Source organism: Cucumis sativus, chromosome 6 (assembly GCF_000004075.3).
Source record: "Cucumis sativus cultivar 9930 chromosome 6, Cucumber_9930_V3, whole genome shotgun sequence".
Classification (NCBI taxonomy): domain Eukaryota; kingdom Viridiplantae; phylum Streptophyta; class Magnoliopsida; order Cucurbitales; family Cucurbitaceae; genus Cucumis; species Cucumis sativus.
This window is the reverse complement of record NC_026660.2, coordinates 8,178,835-8,204,324: the sequence shown is the minus strand read 5'-3', so window position 1 is coordinate 8,204,324 and position 25,490 is coordinate 8,178,835. Positions and strand designations below refer to the sequence as shown.

Genomic DNA, 25,490 nt, shown 5'->3' with positions numbered 1-25,490 from the left:
AGTGTATCAAGGAGTATCATGTGTATCAAAGAATATTAGGTATATCAAATGTATCAAATGTACATTAGTAGCAAGGCACTTATGACATTTTACATCTTGTATAGGTGAGTTGGACTTTACTTTTGCCATTTTTGTAAACAACAAATGTGTGTGCTATGAGCTTAATTATTATAACTTGATTTGCATTTTTTGCAAGCGTCCCTTGTTTTTTTTGGATATTGCAAGTTTGGAATTTTATTTTGGTAATTAATAAGGAAAAGGAAGAATATTTTTATATGTTTGAAATTAAAGCTATGTTTATGCTTGAAATTCTTATTGATTATCAAAATAAAATTGAAAGTATATACAATATATATATATAAATGATCTATGAGATTTCGAAACTATTTTCAAATTATAGCCAAAGCTAAATATAGTCGAAGCTTTAATGGACTATGCTATATTTTATAAATAATTTCAAATTTTTATTGTATTTAAAACTGTTCTAATAATATACATACTTATATATCTAGTTGCCTTCGGATGTACCAAAAGAAAAAAAATCATCTTTTTTCTCCTTCCTTTCGCAAACCCAATCGACGACCCCTTCCCCCTTTGTTGTGTTTTCTTCTTCGTGGCGCAATCGGTCTCAACCCAGTTGCTACCCTTTTATGTTTTCTGTTCTTCTTTACATCGTCACCCATCTCAACCCAGCCACCAATATCAATTGTTGCCCTCCCTATCTTCTACTCTTCTTGGCGCTGCCACCGGCTTCTATTAGCCCATTGAATGAAAAAATGGTCTTCCACTTGCATTAACAATCTTTGAATTTACCAACTTGATCTTAGAAACCATCTCCAACCGAGAACACCTCTCAATTCTTCTTTCGCTAGTCTCCAATTACAATGAATTGATCTTCTTGAGTCTCGCGCAATGGTGAGTCTCCGACCACTATGAAGAGTTGAACAACAACATTTCATCTCTCTCATCTATTGTATATAAAGGGAGAAGATGTACTTTTAGTCTCTGAAGTTTGAGATTCATGTTTATTTGGTTACGTAAGTTGTAAAATAACATGTTAATCCCTTGCATTTGTTAAATGATTATAAGTGATCCCTAGGTTAACAAAATGGTTACTAGGCTTGTTATGTGTTGTTTTGAGCATTAATTGTCTTGTCCCACCCCAAAAATCACTTTATACGACCAAGCGACTGTATAGATATTCGACGCGACCCTCACTGCGAGATAATACGCATAACGCCTAGTAAACAGAACAAACACAACCAACAAACTTAATGCAAAATGAGCGAAACGATAACTCAACTGAAAATACCAAGACTTCGTTAATATTCCATGAGAGAGTATTTTTGACCCTCAGTACAAAGTTACTTCCAAAGAAACTAAATACAAACACAAAACAACATTTTGACTCTTCTCACCTAGCTTCTAAATGATATGTGAGTTGACAGTGGTTACTACTAAGTTGATGTGTTCAAATAGGCACAATAAGTGATTAAGGCTACAAATCAAACGAGTGATGTCCTTGGGGGGAGAGGGGAGGGGGAATAAAATAAAATATTTGAAAGGTTAGACAAAAATGTCTACTGAGTGATATCTTTTATCAACATCTATAATAAATCAAATTTTGCCTCAATGCGTTATAATTCATTTCATCAAATCATGCAATACAAATAGTAACTATCAGAAATATCAATTAATAGCAACCTCGTTGGTAAAAGATATCAGTGATAGCAATTGATACCACATTTTTCAAATTGAAAGCTATTACTAAAAGTAGTTATCAGTGATAGCAACTAACTATAACAAATGATATCATATTTCTCAAATTGAAAGTTACTCTACCCTTCATTAGTTATCATTAATAAAAGTTATTGTTGGTAGGTGTTGTCAATTATATCAATGGATAACATATTTCTCAATTTAAAAATTATCATTGATAGCATCTATTAGTAGTAGCAGTATATAACAACTATCAATTGCTATCAACGATAGCTTTCGATTTAAGAAAACGAAAAAAAAATACTTGTAATGGTAACAAGTTATCACTGATAATAGTTGTTAGTGATCACAACCGATAATAATCATCAATGATATTCACTAATAACTTGTTCACTAATTGTAGTTATTAGTGATAGCTTTCAATATGAAAAAATCGAGAAACGTGTGAAATAATTAATTCTCAAATTGAAATGCTATCACAATTATCAGTGATAGATGTTATTAGTGATTGTTGTTAACACTAATAGCAATTATCAATGATAGTTTTTAATTTGAGAAATTTGACAAGAAACTAGGGGTGTACAAATATGGGTTGAACCCGAATAACCCGGACTACCCAACCCATATTATAAGGGTTGGGTTGGGTTAGGTTAAAATATGGGTTGAGTTGGGTTAAAAAAAATTGATTTTTTCGGGTTGGATTGGGTCTAGGGTTGGAGGGTTGAAAATTTTGGTTCAACCTAACCCAACCTGAATTAATGTAATATATAAATAAATAAATATATTATTTTAATAAAAAAACAAATTAAAGGTATATAAATCTTGAATTTATTGTATGAAAGTTTGAATTATGTATGTTTGAAATTTAAATGTAACAATTTCAAACTTTTATAATCATTAGAAATTAGAAATTAAAATTAGAAAACGGAAAAAGAAAAATTAAAAAAATAATTATATATACAACCCGACAACCCAACCCAACCCATATTTTACGGGTTAGATTGGGTTGGGTTAGAAACTAAATTCAGGTTATTCGGGATGCCAACCCAAATAACTCGAAAATATGGGTTGGGTTCCCAACTTGACCCAACCCGATTTCACCCCTACAAAAAACAACCAAAATGGTGATTTGACATGGATATTTTAGTCTTACTATTTTTTAGGCTATATATGCAATTATTTCATCATTTTGCTATATATATTATTACTTTTTGCTTTTTTTTGTCATTTATGTAACTAACTCTTTTAAATCTATATTAACTTTCGAATAGATAAGAATCACAAACCAGTCTGTATCAAAGACATAATTGATAAAATTGAAACAAAAATCAATTGATATCAAATAATAATCACACAATAATCAAATAAGGTATTATTGACCATTAGTATCAAATGCTAATTAGATAACAATTATTAATGATATCGACAATCATATAACAATTAATATCATTAACAATCAGGTAACAAATAATATCAAATAAAAATCAAAACAAACAAACAATCAAATAACAATAAAGTTAAAGGGTAATATGACAACAATTATATGCAAAACACTTTTGTAACTGTGAGAGATAGATCAATCAGCCGGGTATTTCAATTGTATTGGGTTTAAGGAATTTGTCAGTTTGCAAAGTAATAAACATATGAACTATGAGCTTAATTTTAACCCATTACAATTTCACATTTATGCAACTATACCCTAACAAAATTTAATCAATTAAAATTTGAAAAAAAATTGAGAATAATTTAATGGAATGATAAAGTTGAGCTGGCTGGGGAGTACACCAAATTTATAGCAAAGCTAAAATTTAAATAGCTTTAGCAGGCTAAACTTAAAACAGATTTAGAAAAAGATGTGGGCAGATCAAAAAATAAGTTTTCTTATTTAAAAAAAAAGCTCATAGGATTGTAAAAGCAATCCCAACCTATATTTTTAATCAACAGTAGAAGCAAATTAGCAATACTACATTTTACACAACTAAAATAAATTATCTAAACAATATAAAGTATCTCGATCCAAAATAGTTGAGTAAATTCATTCACCTTCGTAACATCTCTCCGCTTGATTTATGTACAAATCCTAACGTAATCACTACACTCAGCCAAGCTCGAAATTGCACAGAAATCACCAAACGAAGTATTAGACACCATCATCTCGTTGCGATTTTGACCTTCACAACTACCTCGATTTTTTTAAAACCAAATGGTAGAGCCTCGTTTCATTTAAATGACCTTCCCAACATGCTTCAGTGATTGACCTACAAGATAAAATGTGCCTAACTTAGCTTGCAACATCAATACAACGATGTCGTTTTATATCAGTTGAGGACCGAAAGTACTATAGCAATTTGAAATCTTTTCTATACTACTTTCTTTCATTGCTTACCATATCTCTGATATTTCAAGCTTATATTTTGGGGTTCAATTGGGTACTAGTAGCCAACATTTTAACTCCCCTTGACGCCTCCTGGATTGCGCCCAAATTGGATAATCATTGGCTTGCCTTTGAACACGTAACCATTTACTAGATTCTGTCAAAACAATGAATTAGGCATTATAGAATTATGAATTACAAATATTCTTCTTATTTCTTTACAAATGGGTGATTCACCCATATACATACAATGATAAATTTCTAATATGGTGAAACACTCCACAGTTAAAAGAATAATATATAATGCAAGAATATTACAAAGAAATGTGTAAATAATTGCTGGAAATAACATTCCAAAGAGATAGCGGAAGGAGAAGACTTTCCATATTCAACAGGCATATTAGATAAGCTCATTTTACTCCTACCGGAAGATTAAAACAAAAACTGAACACAAATAGTACTACAGCCTTCGGGTATTTGGAATAGCAATTCTCGATTCGAAACCAAAGAGCATCTAGAGGAAAAGTATACACAGTAATTTGTAAGACGTATCTTAGGACAGGTAATATGGGAAAATTTGGATCCAACAGTTATTAATCTTGTGCATCTAGAATCAGCACGGGAATAGGGTAGTTAGCATTTTTCAGAGGTTCTAAAATAGGGGAGAGACCACATACCAACCCTCTCCCTATGAAGCATGGATACTTCAAAGGATGGTATCTGGTGTATCAAGTTGAGAGAAAATACTCAATTCCAAAGAATACCTCAAACATTGTATCGAAAGCCTACAAGGTTTAGTTTAAATACCAACCCTTCTCACTAGTCAGTTAACAACGATAACGATAAAGAATATATGAGCAAGATTTTTAAAGAACCGGCTTTAGAGACTTATAAGCCTAAAGAGCCAGTTAAAAGTAAAATAGAAAACATAATACATCAAATTCCCTCCAACCAAAAGAAATTAAACTCACCCTCGAGTTTATGTTAAAATGGAGAACTAATCTGGTAGGAAGCACTCGGTTATGTCTGCAATGTTGAAGATTGGGCTCGTGTAAATCTTCAAGTAGTTCAATCTTGTAAGCGTTGTCACCGCATTTCTTCAATACTCGAAAAGGATCAAACTTCTTGGGATGCAATTTCCTGTAAGTCCCTTCTGGACATTGAGTTTTTTGAAGATGAATCATGACCAAATCTCCATTAAACTCTTTGAATCATCTATGCTTCTAGTTGGTCATTTTTTTCAAGTGTTGTGAGACTTCTTTATGTACTTCTGCTATTCTTTCAGTTAATCCTTCACCTTCTAAATTAAGATCAAATCAGGAAGGCAAATTAGCAAGGTCAAATGTTTATCTGAGGAGTTTAGTGCACACTATTTCAAATGATAACTTCCCATAGATCGATTCTTCATCTGATTGTATGTGAATCTGCTTGAGTTAAGACAAGGTCCCATTTTCTAGGCTTGTCCTCTCCAAGACAACGTATAAGATTCCCAAGGATTCTGTTCTGTTTGTGTGACTTGTGTTTCCTAATCGGTTTGATAATGACTTATTGTGCTAAACTTTAAACTTGTGTTAAACTTCTTCCAAAAGTAGCTCAAGAATTTGGCATCTCAGTTTGAAACTATAGACTTACGAAAACTTTGTAAACATGATGTATTTTATATTGTCCTTCAGTTAGGAGTAGCAGCCAATTTTTGAGGTATTTGTAAACAGATAGCTGGATCTTTTAAGTTCATGAAGTTGTAAATCCATTATTTTTAAGTACAGTCGCTAACTAATTTGTTGGTTCTTGTGCTTGTACTCAATCAGTGAAATTCCTCTGCACCGTTTGATACTCTTCTACTGCCTTACCAACAGTTTGGTACTACTGATACAAAATTGGTTCATAGTCGGCCGAAAGAAATCTTTCCTTCATCATCTTCAGCATTCTCAACCGGCTTCTGATGGATGCCTTGCCTATTAGCCGCCGATTCATTTGGATTTGGTCCCACCATGCAGAGGCCTCAAACTTCAACATAAAAGCAACCAGCTTTACCTTCTTGTTTCCTCATTTATTCATCTATGAAGATAAGATACTTCATGTGAGGCATAGAATCTGCACCAAACGCGTATCAGATATTGATACTACGAATTATTTCTCAAATACGTATCAAATACCGATACTTAACACATTATATACGATACTTCTCAAATACAATATAAACAAACACTCCAAGAATTGTTTCATCATCTAGCCATTCTGTCAATTGCTAGATTCAAATCAACAATGCTCATTTTGATCTTGCCAACCGACTCTTCTACAACCAACAACCGGGTCGTGGTCATCCAAGCAAGATAAATCTTCGGGGGTATTTGGGTAAGGTCTCAGCATCCCTTCCGTTGCTGACGTTTGCAACATTCTTGCCAACCATGCGCGTCTGGAATGGATTGTGTCTCACATGTAAAAATTAGAAGATGAGGCAAACACTTCGTATCCTAAAAACGTCACTCCTATAGATATCCTAAGTGTTCCTTTGTCACCAAAATCACCCTCGGGCATATTAATTGGCAAAGTTAATGTGGGCAATTCTCCCACAAGTAGCCTAGACTTAGAAAACAAGAAAAGAAAGTCGGTACAAATGCATTTGAAAAATCATTTAACAAGACATCTCTTAGGCCACCAATAGTGCATCTGTATAGTAGGAGAGAAAAGAATAGTACGGGCCAGTGAATTGTAAGTGGTGGGGACCACTCAGGAGAATAATATTTTATTCTCAAAGTGCATTGAGTTAGTTAGGGAGAAATTGGAAAGTATCTTCTCAAGAGTGAGGAGATGTGGAGTTAGGGACGATCATCTCTGATTGTGCCCTAGTTATTATACTGTAATTCTACTATTCGGTCCATTACTATTTACTACTACATTAAAGATCTATACCTTTCATATTGGTATCGGAACAATCAAACCTAGGGAAAGCATCCAATATGGTGCAGAAACGATTGGAAGAGAAGATTGACTAAAAAGAAGTTGAAGACTATCGAAGATGAAGGAATCCATGAAATCCTTATCAAAAGGCGTGGAACGAGTGATTGTACAAGCGAATAGTCAACGACTTTGTTCCAAAGAAATGAAGAAGTTGTTGAAGGATCTCTTGAACGAGGCGAATCAAGCGGAAGAATGAGAAGGAAACACTAACGGGAACGACTGCAATTATGAATGAAGTTGCACGATTTGGACCGAGAGATGCAACATTAGATCAGAGTAAATTCAAGAAAGTAGAGATGTCAATTTTCAACGACACTGATCCCGATTCCTAGCTTTTTCAAGCCGAAAGATACTTTCAAATTCATAAACTAACAGGGGAGGAGAAATTGATTGTAGCGGTTATAGTTTTCAAAGTAGAGACTCTGGACTGGTACAGTGCGAAGGAGGATCGAGAACCATTTTCCGATTGGAAAGCATTGAAGATACGACTACTAAAACAATTCCGATCTCGGCAAGGGATGGTATGTAGCCAATTTCTTGTGATTAAACAAAAAATCAACTGTAGAAGAATATATAAATCTTTTAGATAAGCTTGTTGCACCGTTGCCTCATTTGTCTAATGAAATCTTGGAGAATACGTTAATGAATGGGCTTGTACCATGGATTAGGGCAGAGGTAGAATGTTGGGAAGCCCATCGGGCTTGTGAATATGATGAAAGTGGCCAAAGAGTAGTGAATAGAAAATTGGTTCAATCTGAAACAGTGAAGAAGAAGGGAGAGAAGGGCATGATCATTGAAAAAAATAAAGGAGTGAATGTGGTGAACAATCGTCAAGGAATTCTACCGATCACAGCAAAGGAAATACCAAAGACAGTCAAACCAGTTTTGATGCGAACAATTACGTTGCAAGGGGTGAATAAGGCCAGAGTTTAAAAGGAAGGCATGTTCAAGCGTTTGTCTGGCGCTGAATTCAAAGCAAAAAGAGAGAGGATTATGTTTCCGTTGTGATGAACGATACACTATAGGTCATCGATGTAAGGTTAAAGATCAAAGAGAACTTCTTGTCCTGTTAGTGCAAAATGAAGCCAACGAGTTAGAAGTATTTGAAGATGTAGTAGAAGAGTTTGAGATGATAGAACTCCAATATGCAGAAGTACAAGAAACAGTGGACTTATCGACGAATTCAATAGTTGGATTATTAAACCTAGGAACGATGAAAATGACGAGCAAACGGAGAAGTCCAAACATGGTGTTGGTCGATTGTGGAGTAACACACAATTTCATTGACAACAAGTAGTAGAAGAAGTGGAGATCAAAGTTGAGTTGACCGTGAATTACAGAGTAATGATGGGCACTAACACGACGATAAAAGGGAAGGGGGTGTGCAGAGGAGTGTGATTGCATATTGGAGGGTTAGTAGTTGAAAAAAAATATCTACCTTTAGAGTTGGGTGGAGTAGACGTTATTTTGGGGATCCAATGGTTACACACCTTAGGGGTGACAGAAGTTAGATTGGAGGACAATGACAATGAAGTTTCTGCACAAAGGGAAGTCAATAGCGTTGAGGGGAGACCCAAGCCTAAAAAATTACAAGTGAGCTTGAAACGCTTGGCGAAAACTTGGGAGACTAGGGATCAAGGATTTTTTATCCTTGCAAGGCATGGAGTCATGGGAAGAACTTTATGGAGGAAACATATTAAAAAAAATACTCTTAATATGTACCAATGATCTCCCAATATTTGTCTTCTTTTGGAGAAGACTTGTCCTCAACATATTATATCCAAAAGACACATGTCCAGAAAGTGAATTTTGCAACATAAGCAAAAGACTTATAAAATGTGAATTCCTCGCTAAATGAAATGGCAAGCCTGAGAAAATAAAACATTTGAGCAATAAGTGTATCCAATTGGTCTCGTGATGTCTTGACATAACTCAAAGCTACTTGGGAGAGAATTACTCACAATAACTCCACCAAGTGATATGACTGGGGTGGTTTAGATGGCAAAGGAACATTTTTAGGAGTTTTCCTTTCTATTCCAATGTTTGTCTCATCTTCTAATTTTTGCATATCAATTATAACTTTAGGAGTGACTACACACAATCCATCTCCTTGACAATTTATCTTCAACAAGTGAGCTCTAACTATACGAAAAATTTCCACCCACTCAACTTTTGAATCATAATCACATATTCACAGGGATTTAGAATCAAAGCTGGTAGATTCCATGGAACTATTCGACGATTGACAGTGGCAAGAGTTCACAAATATCATCCTAACATTTAAAAATAGAAAAACATATATAACTTATAAGGGATTGAACATGGCAGTGGTCAACTTGATACACTTGAAGAAAATATATATTTATATAAAAGAGTTTCAACTTTGAAGATCGACACTAGCTTAACCTGATAGATTTAAAGAAGAAAAAATCTGAAAGTGATTGAACTGTGAGGATTAGTAAACGATAGTGACAAATATATATATAACATGTTAAAAAATTTGAGGATTTGATAATGGTATACAACAGTGGGTAATGGCCAAAAACATATTAGAGGTTGAACCTTGAAGATAGGCAGTGAGCAGTGGGTAACTTGATAGTGATACACTTGAAGGGGGGAAAACATACTTCATCATTGTTATCAAAGAGTTGGAAGATTGAGGCTAGAACACTGGTCTCTACTGCTCTGGTGAAAAGGAGAACTAAGAAGGCTACTGTCTCTGTTCGTTTTTGTGATTGCATAACAAGAGTGGGAGGGAAGTTGAAAAGTTATTGTTATATTATACTGAGTTTTTTCTTTTTAGGTTTTATATTTGGGCCCATACTACAAACAATCGTTTAGAAGTATCTTTGTTATGACTCAACATGTCAATTTTTTTTTATTTTAAAAAACAGAACATGCAAATTAGCGTTTCATACAAGTGTCCCCTGTGTGCCTGAACAAATATGTGTCCAACATATATCCCACATTGATACTGCCCCTAAAATGGAGTGTTTATGCTTCATAGTTGTACGAATGGTACGAGCAAGCTACAAGAACTTATGTTAAACACAATCTCTTTCATTTATATTGCAATCAACAAAAACATATAAAAGAAGAACAATTACTCTACAATTCCACGAAGTGTAGTGAAATTCTTGTCATTCCTTGACAACTAAGAGCAATCATGATCAATATGTTGAGTGAATAGTTGATCAAGAAAATACATGGATTGAAAAATCAAATACATACCAAAGCACGTTGTGCAAGCTCAATCGATGGAAATGTTACAAATGCTTGACCCCTCATTCTTCCCTCCTGAAATTCAGAAAAGTAAAAAGTTTGAATCGCAGGTCATAATTATATACAATCAGATGAGCAATCATTATAGTCTGCTCTTTCTCAAGAAACTAACCAGCACACATTGATAAAAGATCATATTACACTAAGTTGTATACTTTGGAACATAGCTCATATTAAATTGATTTTTCCCCCTTAACTTGCAGCATTCAAATACCCTTTTTTCTTTTTTCCTTTTCCCTTTTTAAGGAAAAAATACAATACAAGTTTTGTTCATTCGATAAAAGGTCATCCATCACACTCCGATCTTTGCAAAACTATCATGCTAATATCTAAGCTACGTTAGTACATCTCATGCTTTAAAAATAATGACCAAAGTGGAATTTAATGGTAAAGAAGAGTTGACACGGTATTACTAAAACATCATATTGTTCTTTTAATTTTTTCAATCAAGGATGTATGTAATTTTCTCAAGTGTAGGAAATCAACCTAATGCAAGCACGAGACTAGGCTTACAACTAAAAGATTTAGACAACCCCTTATTTATACTTTCCTTATCTTTGTAAAAGCTGATGCCTAATAATAAAGTATATGATACATATTATTGGCTCTCAAGGTCAGACAATGAGGCAACTTTGCAGATGTTTCTTCTACGCTCTTCAAGTAATCAGAGAAGAAGTTACAAATTCTCCGCTATTCAAAAACTTTTCGTCAAACTACACATATGACAACAATACCTAACCTGCATTAGCTTCACAGTTAGAGCAGATTTGGCTTCATCAATACCTTCAAATAATGATCCTACAAAATAAAAACCGCCTAGTTAAAACTAACACATTGGAAAAGATAAGAACCATAGTAACTTCTAAATTTTTTGAAGTTGGCAAAGAAAACCATTAGAAGAATGTGAAAGTAATGTTCTTCCATGCATCAAAAGACCAGATATATAGGCCTATCCTACGGTTACAATGAGGTGGCATTCAACTTATAATTAGTTGCACATTCTGGAAATCTTCAAATTTACTTCCCCATATATTGATCAATCAAAAAGTCTGATGCATAATTTTAGCAATAGGCCAGGACAGGTTCAATATTTTAGTGTATGGTTCTCACATGAAGAAGGTAGTGCAGGACAATTGGCCAGTGAGTGAGTTGATAACACAGAGCTTGCAAATGGGAAGAAAGTGTTGTGAAAGTGGCCAATTGGTAGGCCTGGAAGAGAGTGTTGTAAAGTTGCCTATTGGTAGGCTAGGGGTTTGATTGATTCCTTCAAACATGCAGCCCTCAAAGAGTTCATCAAATTTGCAGCCCGGGTAAGGATATGAAACCAAGAAAAGATTATGAAACCAAGAAAAGATTATGCGACTAAGAGGAAGAGTGCTCAAGAACAGAGGGATCAAAAACAAAGAGCTAGCTAATTTTCATCACCCTAAAGGTTTATGGTATTCACATGTTAATGAGATGACTGTCAGAGAACTACACAAGTTACCTACTGAAGGACCAATGAAATTATTCTGAAAAGTGTAGGAGGCAAAGGTAGTAAACATATTGTTAATCCTGAGGAGAATGTTTCATCCATCATGGCCAAAGCTTCCAATAAGCTAGGTTATCAAATTTTCTTTTTGGATATGAAGCCTTCTGAATGATTAATTATTTTATTCTGGAAGGGAGCTTGAAAGAGAAAATTCTTTGGCTGCCCAAAATGTGCAACTAAATTCCTTACTTCATCTTGTTCGTTTGAAAATATATATAATGCCAAGGGTAAAAAAGTTGTGGTGATAATAGATCGATTAGATCTCTTGGAGCAATAAAAAGAAATCAGATCTTTCTGTGAAAGTTGGACATGTTTTCTTGATGGAGTATTGTGAAGAAAGGCCATTACTTTGGGGCAACATTGGAATTGGGGCAAGGCTGTGCACTTATTATCAAAAGTCGTCCACTGATGCTGTTGCAAAATGGGGGGTTAGCTTAGGACATGTCATTATCCTCGAACCTTCAGATAAATCTCCTTATCTTGGGGAATTAAAAGGTGTTCAACACAGCCATCTCTTGAAACAAACATGTACAGAGCTTCTGTATTTTCCCATAAGGTGCCAATGACTGATTATATATTGGTCCGTTATGCAAAGGGAAACCTTTCCCTGATACGTAGTGTAAAAATTCTGCAGTTAGCCAGCGGCCCAGCAGTGAAAAGTCAGCAAGGATGTTCATGTTTCTCTTGGTGTTCCCTCTTCACTCATCTCGAAGCTAATTGTGGGCTTTTTGTCAGCTTACTTTGGGTTCCTTTTGACTTCTGTTTTAATTAATTACTTAGTACTTTGTTTACATTTTAGTTTTCATCTGTGCTTCCAGTATAGAGGATTTTGTTTAGCTCATTGTTATTGTTGAGTTTGATTTAGCTATTGTTTGTATCTATTTTAGCCCTTCTGCTCACCGTATATTTCTCTTGTACTTTGAGCGTTAGTCTCTCTTATTATTATTAATATTAATAAGGAGGCTTGTCTCCATTTCAAACAAAAGATAGATGTGCATCATGAGACAGAATGAGTGTCACGCCAGTGAATGGTCAACAAACAATGTATCAGTGCAACATAGACAAAGTTTGGGTGAGTGGTTGCACGAGAATAACTCTACAAGTGTGAGCAGAGGTGTGAGAAGAACTGTTTTGGTTGCTGAGACGTCTTCTACAGCTAATGTTGGCGCAATGGTAAAATATGGAAGCCATTCTAATGCATAAATTGACAACAAATGCCACTTCTCAAATGATATCTGGATCTTTCCAGCTAGTCTTTCTTCTTTTTTATATCATTCTTTAAGTTTTCTGTTTTTCTTCAAATTTTCTTCTGGAGAATCAAGGTTTAAACAATAAGAATAAAATAAAAAACAAAGAAATGTAGAAAAAGAATAGCAGAATTTGTAGAAGAAAATGAAAGAAGTCATCTTTTTGCTTAGCGTCCATTGGTTGCTTATCGAAAATGATAGCAAGAAAGAAGGGTTGGAAAATGATGGAAGGTAAGAAGATTGGATGGTAATCAGAAGGGAAGAAGAGATGTTATGTTTTCTTTTTATTTTTAAATTTCCTAAAAGTGAATTGAAGGGTTGGCTGCTGGAATTAAAGCAATGTTGGTTGGATGCCAACCGAATTACCAAATAGCGCTTCGCCAAGGGGAGCAACACGGCACTTCACCTTGATGCAACTTCTAGAAAAGGCATCAGGCAGGGCACTTGGCAAGGTGCCTACCTCTATCTCTTCAAGACAGCTCCGTTATGCCCTTTCATTTGCTAACTCCTCCATTTAGCTCCAAACACATCCTAACTCATCCGGCGGTGTCAATTGCTCGTTTTCCTGTCTAAACACTAAAATACCTAGAACTAGCATGATTTAAGCTCACTAAACAGCCTACCAAATGATCAATAAGGACATAAATTTCCAAATATGCACAAAGCCGGAATTGGAGCAAAGAAACTGACCAAAAATATAGTAGAGGTCGTCATTCAATACATCTTTGGCTAAATTCTTGATATACAGCACTGAAGTAGGAGTCCCAGCAGTATAGTTCTGAAATACCCATAAAATTTCCAGCATTATTCTTATCACAGTTAAATTTTCATCATAATCGAGCAGAAATAGGGAGAAAAAAGGAGCTACGTGTTCAACTATAAACCAGGGAAATCAAAGCAAAATTTATTGAACCCATGAAAAGAAAATTGCAATATTACGGGATTGACAAAAATCCTGAACTTTTTTTTTGTCCCAATAAAGCAAAAGTGTAGAACCAGGAGAAGCCTGAAGAGATTAACACTCACATCCATGACTTCATCAGAAAATTCTAGTCTGATTCAACAAGGATCATAGAAAGTTGTTACTCTTTCAAAGTACATGCCGTTTTTCTTTTTCTTTTTTTCATTTTTAACTAAAAGATAACTGTTACAACTCAGAATCAAGTCCCATTTATTTATATTATACTCATAAAAACATTGCTTAACAAAACCAACATGCATCAACACAAGGGTGACATTGGTATCTGTTAGGTATTTAAGCACTTTAGGAAACACACCCCAAAAGCTAACAATTGGGGTGGAAGAGCCAAGCCACTTAAGTACCGCATTGGTCATCTCATTCTAACCAATGTGGGGCAAAGGCATTCCATATTATATTTGTTTCTAACAATACCACATCCCAAGAAAGCCGACATCCCAGTGGCTACTCTGACGGCACTTCACTCAGCGATAACCGGTTCTGATACCATCGTTAGGTAGGTACTTAAGCACCTTGGAAAACCACACCCCAAAAGTTAGCTATTGGGTGGGATTTGGAAGAGTCAAGCCACTTAAGTATCGCCTTAGACATTCCATTCTAACCAACATGGAGAAAAAGCATCTCATACTACATTTGTTCCTAACAATGTCCCAATTGCGGCCAACAAAAGAGAAACTCAAAATAGCAGCATCTAGAGATTTATATATTTGCTAACAAGGGATAAAAGATAATCATAAAACTATAATACAAATATTTCATTTGCAACTAAGGCCACACGTCCCAAAACATGAGGTAAGCTTTTATTTAAAAAAACATGTTTAACTATCTAAAAAACAAAGCTCCTTTTTTTAAAAAAAAAATTGAGCTTTAACGAACCAAGAGAAACATGCATTTTTTCATACTTAAGCATTGAAATATCACATGGTATAGTACCTTGAACATTGGAAGCGAAAGAATTTCTTCTGGAGGCAATTTGCCTCTCTCTAAATCTTCGAGTGTTGCATATGGCTTAAGATCATCTGCTTCCTTTTCTGCCTCTTCACCATCATTATTAATGTTACCAACCTTTCCATCATGAATCACTTTAGGGGCAATTCTAATCTGCAACGATTAAACAAGGGAATCTGGAGGAGTCATATAGATAAGATCATATGCCAATTAGTTACATTTCATAATAAACGCAACCTGAATCACTGGGTTCTTCTTCTTTATCATAGGAATCTCTTTTGGAACCAATGTGGAAGGTTTCACCCCAACAGCCTCATGAGCCACATCTTTATCTATCCCAGGGCCTACAATGGTTTCACACCTAGGACGCTTGTATCCTGATTTTGCAGTTTTTGAAACTCCACTTGGATTATATTTTCCTTCCACATCCTGATGCAAACTTAAATCCAATTAGTCAGTAAGTTCCAAGAAAAAATTGGAGTACATTATTATACCTCATCTCAGCTAGAAACAGCCTAGAACAAGAAATGAATAGAATTTAAAATAAAATAAAATCGTACAGGAGAATTAAGAACAAAATAACAGAGAAAAGAACATTTATTGACATGAAAAAATAAAGAACAGGATGTACCTAAAAATTGTAGATGACAAAAACATCAACAAGATTGACATGATCGTCCATAGGGAATAAAAAAATAAATTTTACTGACATGCTCTCAGTATAATTTTGAACCACAACAAAGAAAGTACAAGATTTACAGGGCCCTACGGATATGCAGGGAAATTTATGAAAATAATTTTTTAAGAACAAGTTTCATTTATGTATGAAGTTTATAGAAATGGGAGACTCCAATCCAATCCAAATGATTCACAATAAAATTCTCATGTTCTTTAATTGGATAAGAGTGTAGAGAAAATGTAGGAAATTAAAAAATGTGAATAACTACAGCAAGATGTAGCTTTTCTTCTTCTGATAGGAAACAGCACGATATAGCTCAGAAAAAGACTTGGAACATCTTCAAAGGGGATAGAGTGGAGGTGTCCATTTTTAGAATGGAATCCTTAATTCTTGTGTAAAGAGACTTAGCTTTGTCTGATTCCACAAAAACAAAACAAAAAGGATCTTCAAAGGTGTTAACTGTCGGCCAAATAACCTCACTACAAGTGTGTACAAATTTGTTGCTAAGGTCCTTTCTAGAACTAAAGACTTGCAAAATCGTTGCCAAGGTCTTAACTAAAAGACTAAAGAGTTATCCTCCACACCATAGCTAAAAATTAATCGAGCGGATATATATGGGAAGGATCCAAACAAAAACGGCCATACTCTTATTTGGATACACATTTAGTATTAGTCAGAGCAGACTTTTGGGCTCCCGTTGAAGACAGAATTTCATTCAAGCTAGAAAAAAGAAAAAGTTTCACCAACTCTAGGCAAGTTACCTCTTCTGAGGACTCCATTTCTGACTCATCACTGGGCATATTTGTTACTTGAGACCTTGTAGTGACAGGAGGAGGAAGAGGTGGCAGCGTTAATGATGGTGATGGTGGTGCAGGAATGGAAGGTGGGAGGGGTGGGGTGGGTAGAGGCAATCGGAATGGAGCTGGGATGTTCATCTTGTTCATTAAATGCAGCACCTACAATCAAAAAACTAAGTTGTAAGTATTTATTTCAAACATGCTCCAGAATTCAAACGAATAGATTGTAATTTCATTTGTAGTAACCTGAGTATAAAAGCGAGGGACAGCTATGAGGGCATTAACAATGTTGGTCAGGATATTACCATCTGGAGGAGGATACGCATACCTAAAAAAGTTTTTACCAAATCTTATTGAATGCACAACCAAGTACAATTGGTCTCCATAAAGCTAGGTAAAGAACAGACAATTTCGATTAGATCAATTACAATGCTAAACAAAGAACCCAAAGTAAAATAGTATTTTTAAAAGAAAAAATGAGTCCAACTAAAGAGAACCCCCCTATCCAATATTGTCATTTCAAAAAGTCTTTGAAGCCCAAAGAGAAACATGAACCCTCACCAAAGAGGGCATCCCTCTCCATACCTTAAATCACTCTATTGTTCCTCTCCTCTCAAAGATCACATAATAATGCACAAACCCTGTCAACAAGAAAAAATGGCTTTTCTCTTCAAAAGGCGGATGGAGGAGCTCCCCGATCAGCAAAGATCCCTCTGCCTAGCCTGCAAGATATCTAACTCTTTTGTGCATGTCATCCTCGCACAAGGGCCATGCTAAACTTATCTGTGTTGTTCCAATTTTATTGACAGTCCCCAAAGGAACGTGAAATCTCTAACTCTGGAAAGAGATAACTCCAAATAGAACTTAGATACTAGCACTCCCATAGCACGTGGTCAAAGTTTTCCTCCACCTTCTGACAAAGGATACAACAACAAAGGACTCACAAACGAAAGCATCTTTCTCATTAGCTTATCCAAGGAATTCACACAACCGGGTAAAACTTGCAAAGAAAAGAAATTGATTTTCTTTGAAATCTTAATCCTCCTTAGAACATTAAAATCTAACTTGAAAACAGGAGAAGGATCCAATAAAATCCTAAAGAACGACCTACAAGAAAATCTCTACTGTTAGAATTAGTGGGCTTGGCCCTTGGGGTATTTGTGGAACGATTATGGAACGATTTACCCTAATTCCTCAATCTTTTTCTTTTTTATTCCCTTGTGTATTCTATTTATTCTCCCTCATTGTACCTATTGTAAAATTCATCAAAAAAGAATAAGAGTAACAATATCGTGGTTTTTCTTTCGGTACTCGGGTTTTCACATAAGCCTCGTTTTCGCGTCTATTGCTTTCAATACCTACAAAGTGTTGTTTCCAAAAACAAGCATCCCTTCTCCCAAGCCTAAAGTCAAAACCCTCCACTTGGGAAAGAAGAGAAACCACATCTGTCGTTTCCCTAATGGTCATCGGTGGAAACCAAAGGAGAAAGATACAGAATTCCCTAACCAAACAAAGAAGTACAGCACCACACAATTTTTCAAGAGGGACAAAGAATGATAAAACCTAGGAAACACAAAGGAGAGAAGTCTATTCCCACTCAATGCTCTTGCCAAAGATAAATTTCCTTACCATCCCCCACAACACAAAAAATAAGATGTAAAATGTGAAGGAGCTAGATAGAAATATCTTTCCACGAATTTCGATATGTGCCTTTTAACCCTTTTGGATACCCACTCATAGGGATGGGGCCATGTTTGCTCGCGATAATTCTCTACCACAAGAATTCGGGCTCGAGTGGAAAATACCACAACCATTTAGCCAACATGGCTTTGTTACATAACTTTAAATTTCCAAGCCCTAACCTCCACCCCCGGTCCATGGATTTCCCCACAAGATCCTAGCTAACCAAATGAGACCCTTTCCCTTCCTACACATTTTCCCAAAGGAAGTCCCTCATCAGTTTCTCAATGCTCTTATAAACCAAGACGGGCACACTAAAAAGAGAAGCAATAAATGGGGATCACACGCAACACCTATTTGATAAGAGTAAATTTTCTAGCTTTAGAAAAGAAGTTTTTCTTTCACGAAGCTAATGTCTTCCTAATCTTCTCCAGGGGGTCATCCCAAAAAGAGAGAACTCTTGGATTACCTAGGAGGCCAAGATAGGAAAAATGGAAAGAATCAACCTCGCACCCAACCAAATTGTCCCATCTATTCAGCTTTTCTAGCTCCCAGTTAATACCCAAAATCTAAAACTTACTCTCATTGATTTTAAGCCTCGATATCAGTTCCAAGAACCCCAAAATGTAATTCAGGATAAAGTTCTCTTTTCCAAAGCAAAAGAACATTGTACCATTAGCAAATTGTAAATGCCACAAAGCTACCTCTTTAAATCCCACCTTAAAGGGCTCAAGAATTGTACCCCCCAACCCTCCAAAAATAATGCCGCCTAGAACGTCCACAACCTAGAGAAATGAGAAAGGAGACAGAGGAACCCCGGTTTCAACCCTCTAGAAGGTTTTATCGAGCCCTTCAAAGAACCATAGATAAGAACCAAATATATCAAATTCCTGATGGATTCCCACGTCCACATTGTCTCCATAGCATTTTGGAAATCCTTTAAAATTACAGCCCTTTTCTTCTTCTTCTTCCTTCTTTTCTTGTTTGATAAATGGATGAACAAAAGAGAGAGACAGCATCTTCGATTTTGTTTCTACTTCTTTGTCTCTTCTTTTCTTCCTTTCTTTGATTTTTCTTTAATTCTACCTTTACAAACAATGATACTTCCTCCTAATTCCAAGTTTTGAGGAAGAATTTCTTTTTCTAAAATAAAAAGTTAAACAATTGACAAGGCAAGAACTGATGCACCTTGAACATATGTTCAAGGCAATTGAAAGGCACAAAAGACGAGCACCGTACTGAAGGTGCTCAACTTGGGTACTTGCAATGCGTTAAGGTCTCACCTCTCACCTCAGGCGAGCGCCAAGCTATGCCACAACAACTCGGATAAAAACACACTATTTGGGAATTCCAATATAATAATAGCAAACCACTCATATTCAGTTTCTTACATTAAACACACACCAACTCTGCTTCATGTTACATTCTCATTAATTCTAAGCCACCACCATAAATGCCCAATTTTATCTTCATTTCTTACAAGGTTTTTAGTTTTCACTTATGTCTCTAATTGGAAGTATATTTCAAGTAGCTAGAAGACTGCACCTAAAATGTTGATTTAGTACCTATTGTGAGGATTGTTTAAAGTTTAAACTGTGACATTATGGTGTAGATGCTGAAAACATTTTTAGTACAAAAGTTCGTCAATCTAGTACATAAAGAACAATTTGGATTTTCAAGAAAATAAAATATTAAATGCATGTGTCATCCACTCCAACTCCTAACCTTAAAGAATTTGTAGACCTAGCATGCACAGTAATACATTAGAAATAATAACGTAAGATGAAAACATTAAATAGTAAAAGAGCAGCATACTCAAGATGAGGAGGGAATGGATAGTCCACACCAAGCCTTGCAGCAATTGGCTCACCAAAATGCAGAGGCCTTGCTCTCATACCCTCAGTATGATCTCTACTCCAATGGTCCTTAGAAATGGCATCTTTTATGGCAGCACCCTCCATCTAAAAAGATGAGGATAAAACAAAATCCTCTCTTGACACAGTTACAATCTGTTATATTTATAATATTAAATCGTTCTGGTAGCCCTTTCCTCTGCTAAAATTTCACCGAGAAGATTCAGCCTGCCACCATGAAATATAATATCATTACTTAGACTTCCGAAAGAACACAGAACTACCAAATTTCATTTCTATCACCGAGAGCATATACTCAACAAAAAATGTTGCTCTCTTCGTAGTTACCATTGCTTCGGGCTGAAGGAAGTGGATATTGATTGCTAATTGCTATATAATATTTGACATTCCAACAACATTTTGTGGGAAGATAAGGCATGCTTACAAAAGAAAAAACAAGCATTTAATCGTTATTGGTGAAACAATACAGAATTAAGAATCTCTCAAGGATGAGAGAGTTGGTTTCCATTGAAATATGAAGGAGGGAATACAGGGTATTTACAAAGTTAAACTAAGTCATAACAACTTAACTGAAGGAAACAAACTTCAAACATAAATAACAGAGTTTTCTTTAAAGGAAACTTATTCAGTTGACATGGCCCCTCAAACAAAGGCTGATGAAGCATGAGTTTGCTTATGAGAAATGAAGACTATTGGTTGTAAGTGGTTTGGTAAACAAGTCTGCAAGTTGGTGCTGTATAGGAACAAATTGCAGAATAGTATGTTCTCACACAAAGTGAAAGTCTATCTCCACATATTTAATTCACCCATGAAAAGCAGGATTTCTTGCCAACTGAATTGCAGAGTTGTTGTCACAAAGTATTCGAGGAGGATTTATCTCAGCCAGCAGACTTCAGCAGCAGTGATGGCTACAGCTCTATATTCGGCTTCAGTTGAGCTGTGTGACACTGTGGTTTGCTTCTTAGCTCCCCAAGTCTAAGAATACTACAAAGCCAATTGTAGAGCGTCGATCATCACGATCCGAGTCTGAAAAGGCAGCTAATTGAAGGGTGCTGGTTGAGGTTCTTTGAAACAATAAGCCAAAGGTAGTAGTACCACAAAGGTATCTAAGGACTCTTTTTGCAGCTATTAGGTTTGTTGTATGTGGAGAATGCATATGTTGAGACAACTTCCCTACAGAGAAAGATCTGGTTTGTTGAATGTTAAGTAGTGTCAATTACTATTCAACAGTGCATGGGTCACCAACATTAGAGGGTGGAGGAAGAGCCATAGGTGTAGAGCAAGGCTTTGCGCTTGACATTCCATACTTCTTCAACATTTCCACTATCACCCCCAAAAAAACCAAACTCTGCAGTACATTCAAGCCTTTTGAGATGTACTGAATTTCTAGGCCAAGGAAGAATCGGAAGTTGCCAAGATTAGTCATACAAAGCAAGCTCAAAGTTGGGATATTAATTCAGAGATGCACACTTGTCGAATTCCTGTTATTATAATGTCATGGGTAGACCACCAATTGTTATACATTATAGTAAAAGGAAAAAGGATGAAGTGGCACGTGCACAAGAGGATGGAAGTGGAGGAAGTGGAAACCACCTTGGTGGGGACCACAGTTAGTTACATGGAAAGATGGGGTGGTTATTTTGATTTTGGAATGGACGGCTGAAGTTTCCTTGAGTTCAGGAATTGCAAAAGTGACAGTTACCTATAGTTATTAGGAGTTGTTTCCTTTGTTGTGAAGTTTCTTTTCTGTTCTGTAATTTGCTTTTGTTCTGGTTAATTTTTCTGTATTAAGACTTGTGTTGTATGGTGTTTAAGACTGTTTTGAAGGCTGTAATCTTGTTAAAGTTTGGTTGTCTTATGAATATATAGAACACTCTACTTGGTGTTCTATCATCAACATATAATAACAGGTAAGTGATGGTAACATTTGAGATTCTGACAAACAGAGAAGAGTCAGCTTGGGATGCAACAAAATCAAGGTTTAAAAGATAAAAGGTGAACCGTTCAAACCAAGATCTAGGTGCTTGCTTAACACTATATAGTGACTTGAGCAGTTTACAGACATGATGGGGATGTGATGAGCAGATAAATCCTTGAGGTTGTTGCATATAGACCTCATCTTGAAGTACACTGTGTAGAAAGGCATTCTTGACATCTAATTGTCTAAGTCCCCATCCATATTGAGCTGCTGGTGATAAAATGATACAAACAGCCGCCTTTTTAACTATTGGGCTGAAGGTTTCTTCATAATAAATACCTTCTTCTTGATGGTAGTCTTTTGCTACAAGTCGGGCTTTATGTCCCGCAACAATGCCATATGGGGTTCGCTTGACTTTGTGTCATCCATTTTTAGGTTTTCCCCTCTAACCTAGATCATGACATGAAAACACTCTTTGAAAACAATTTTTTCAACTTAAAAGCCAAGCGAACAAGTTTTATAAAATTATATAGAAATTTCGACAGTATCTCCCTTAAAATAATGGTTAGCAAAACCTGAAAAGAGAGGAAATTTCACTTTTATATTATATATAATCTTCAAACTCAAAATCACATCGAGTGTATCTCACCACTCATCCAAACTAGTTCAGAGTCTCAATCAAAGTTCATATCCAAACTAGGAATCAGTTACAAAATAATTACAGTCCAATAAGAATCTCTCAAAACACATAATAACGTGACTCACAATTCTAACGACCCAATGATACAATACAAAAAATAATGAGAATCTACAATCAATGATAGGAAGCTCAATGAATACTTGGTCCTTAACCGCTACCTGGGAGAGAAAACATTGAAAACATAAGCTAAAACTCAGTAAGTGACAAATTTTTTAGAAGTAAGAACCCGTAAAACATACTCTCAAAACTGTTTAAATATGGCACCGATAATGAAATAACAACTAAAACGTTAAAATCATGTATTACTATAAACCACAAGTATTTGCCAACAAACTTGTACCATATAAGGGTCTACCGTAGCAGAGCATCTAAATATACGGTCCAGAATAACTCGCACATGATCAAGGAATCATGTGGCCAGACTGAGCTCACGCATATTTAGTACTTGTCATAATAGCAACCTTCCTTCAACCAACCATGGTAGAATACTAAATACACGACCAAGAATAACTCATGCGTGATCCATATCCACAAGGAAACACGCAACCAGACTGAGCTCACGCATATTTAGTACCTGCAACAGTAGCAACCTTCATTCATCCAATCATGGTAGAATACTAAATACACGACCGAGAATAGCTCACATATGATCCATATCCACAAGGAAACACGCGGCCAGACTGAGCTCATGCATATTTAGTACTTGTCACAGTAGCAACCTCCATATCCATGCTCCTATGTGCACATAGAGCCACCCACCATGGGTTAAGCTAGGCCTGAAGCCAATCATAATCCTTCATCCACGTCCTCACCTAGGCTCAAGTTTTCGTATCTCTGGTCACGATCTCCTTCAACCCCGAAAATCCCTGACAATCATAGGTGGCGCTACGGAAACACATTCACATAGCCTTAAGGAAATCACCTTTTCACTCCTCATATACATCGAATAATCATATTTTAAAACCAAGTACAATCAGAAACTTGAAACACATTTTTAAAAAATTCAATCCATACACATTCTTAAAATCCTAACAAGGAAACACATCGTCTAAGCATAAATGAAAACATAGTCATAAAAAGGTTTAAACCAAGGTAGACTCCAAGCGATATCATAAAATAACATATATATGTATGAAGAAAGCTTGAAAATGAATCACTCACTATCAATTACTCAATCCCCGAGATCATACGCTTTCCCCACTTCAATTTGGCCTGAAACAACGATTAAGGTTTCTCGGTTATCTTCACATGTCAAGGTGTTACAACTATCTCTAAAACACTTCATTATGACAACTCAAGCTATTCATGATTCAATAAGTCGAATTCCTACTTCCTTTATTAAACTTGTATCATTCTAGACATGCTTTAATTTAGGCTATAATTTCACTTTTGGACCCTTAACTTCAAACTTAAACTCTTAACACCTTAATCATCCAACTTAGGTCAATCTTAGTGGGTCTTTTAATTCCACACGCAGATGATTTTTTAGATTAAGTTCCATTATATCAACATAAGTCAATTAACCTTAAATACTTCATAAGATCCCCTAAACCATTTTATGTTTCAAATTTGTAAACACAACACCCAATGACCTCCAAAACTAGAAGAAAGCCCACTTTTGACCTCTAACATTCAACTTTAGGACCCGAGTATTATGATTAATTTAATCTAATGCTTAGACTCAATGGGCATTTAAGAACTCTAACAAAACTCACTTAAAGCACTCCTGAGAACTTAGCAAAGTAACCTTAACCTCCATCTACAGCACCCTAATGACCTTCCAAATTCGAAATCCAGCATCTGACATCATGGGTTAACCTATATTAGCACCAAAATTAGATGGGTACACAACACCCACTCCAAAAAGGTTAGAAATTTACAAGTTGTGCTAAATCGCCTAATTTCAAGCTTCCAAATGGCTGGACAGCAGCTCAAACTCTTCAAAAATTAAAATCTAATATTTGGGCAATGTTAAACTCAATGGGTATTCAAAATTCCAAGAAAACTCTTTATAAGTATCCAAAATCTTACCAAAGGCTTATGGACACAGCCTTAACTTCAATGGCCAGAATTGTCTATTAAATTCGGTGCTAACATCCCAAATCATGGGTTATTCAATATTAGCACCGAACTTAGATAAGTTCTCAAAACCCACCGCATAATGCTTAGAACTTTACCCAAATCTACCAGAGAGAAAAATTCCAACGACTACCTGAAGGAATGGGACTCAGCGCCCGACAATATGTTACTCCGGACAGCAGGGCGATCAAATAAAATTTGGCGGCTGGGATGAACGACAAAAGGACTTCGCACACGTGTGGCTTGCAGATCTCAGCGTCAGAGCATCACGAACGACGGCAAGAAATGCGGCAAAAACTATCGCTTTGATGGCTTCGAACGGCGGCGTGTGGCTGGGAATCACCGGCGAGTTAAGTGGCGCAAGCGGTGGCGTCGGCTGAAGGAGAGGAAGAGAGAGGCTTCGGGCGTGTGGTCGACGAAAAGTCGCGTCGTTCTCGGCGTGCGTGAGAGAGGTGCGGGCGGGCGTGTCGTCGTCGGAAGTGTGCCGGCGTGCGAGAGAGTAGGAGAGAAATGGTTGGCGGAAGAGAGCAACGGAGAGAGTAAATTTCGAGAATCCGGTGGGGTTGCGCGCGTAAGGAGAAAGCCTTCCTTTTCTTTTCTTTTTCATTATTTAATAAAAACTAAAATAACCTTTATAAATATGATTTTTTAAAATATATAAGAAAACGTCCAAATTTATACCGAGAAAGTCCACAATAGAAAATACCAAAACTGTCTCCATC

The 25,490-nt window shown here is 36.0% G+C and overlaps 1 protein-coding gene and 1 pseudogene across 9 annotated transcripts; both read right to left on the bottom strand.

The window, feature by feature from the left end:
- Nucleotides 1–3,575: 3,575 nt before the first annotated feature.
- On the bottom strand, nt 3,576–25,383 carry LOC101212553 (U11/U12 small nuclear ribonucleoprotein 65 kDa protein). 9 transcript variants are annotated; one of them, XM_011658609.2, is made up of 12 exons: nt 24,902–25,381; nt 23,851–23,901; nt 20,013–20,278; nt 16,764–16,845; nt 16,482–16,676; nt 15,279–15,470; nt 15,027–15,194; nt 13,805–13,892; nt 11,076–11,134; nt 10,286–10,351; nt 4,106–4,250; nt 3,576–3,977 (listed from the first exon to the last, which is right to left on the bottom strand). In XM_011658609.2, the coding sequence occupies exons 3-11, from the start codon at nt 20,156–20,158 to the stop codon at nt 4,167–4,169; spliced, it is 1,080 nt and encodes a 359-aa protein (XP_011656911.1). In that variant the 5' UTR covers nt 20,159–20,278; nt 23,851–23,901; nt 24,902–25,381; the 3' UTR covers nt 3,576–3,977; nt 4,106–4,166. The 9 variants fall into 9 exon arrangements, with proteins under 9 accessions (XP_011656911.1, XP_031743236.1, XP_031743239.1 ...); XM_031887376.1 differs by lacking the exon at nt 24,902–25,381 and adding an exon at nt 24,405–24,463; XM_031887379.1 differs by lacking the exon at nt 13,805–13,892 and having other exon boundaries at nt 24,902–25,383.
- On the bottom strand, nt 17,243–17,339 carry LOC116404828 (annotated as a pseudogene).
- Nucleotides 25,384–25,490: the final 107 nt, after the last annotated feature.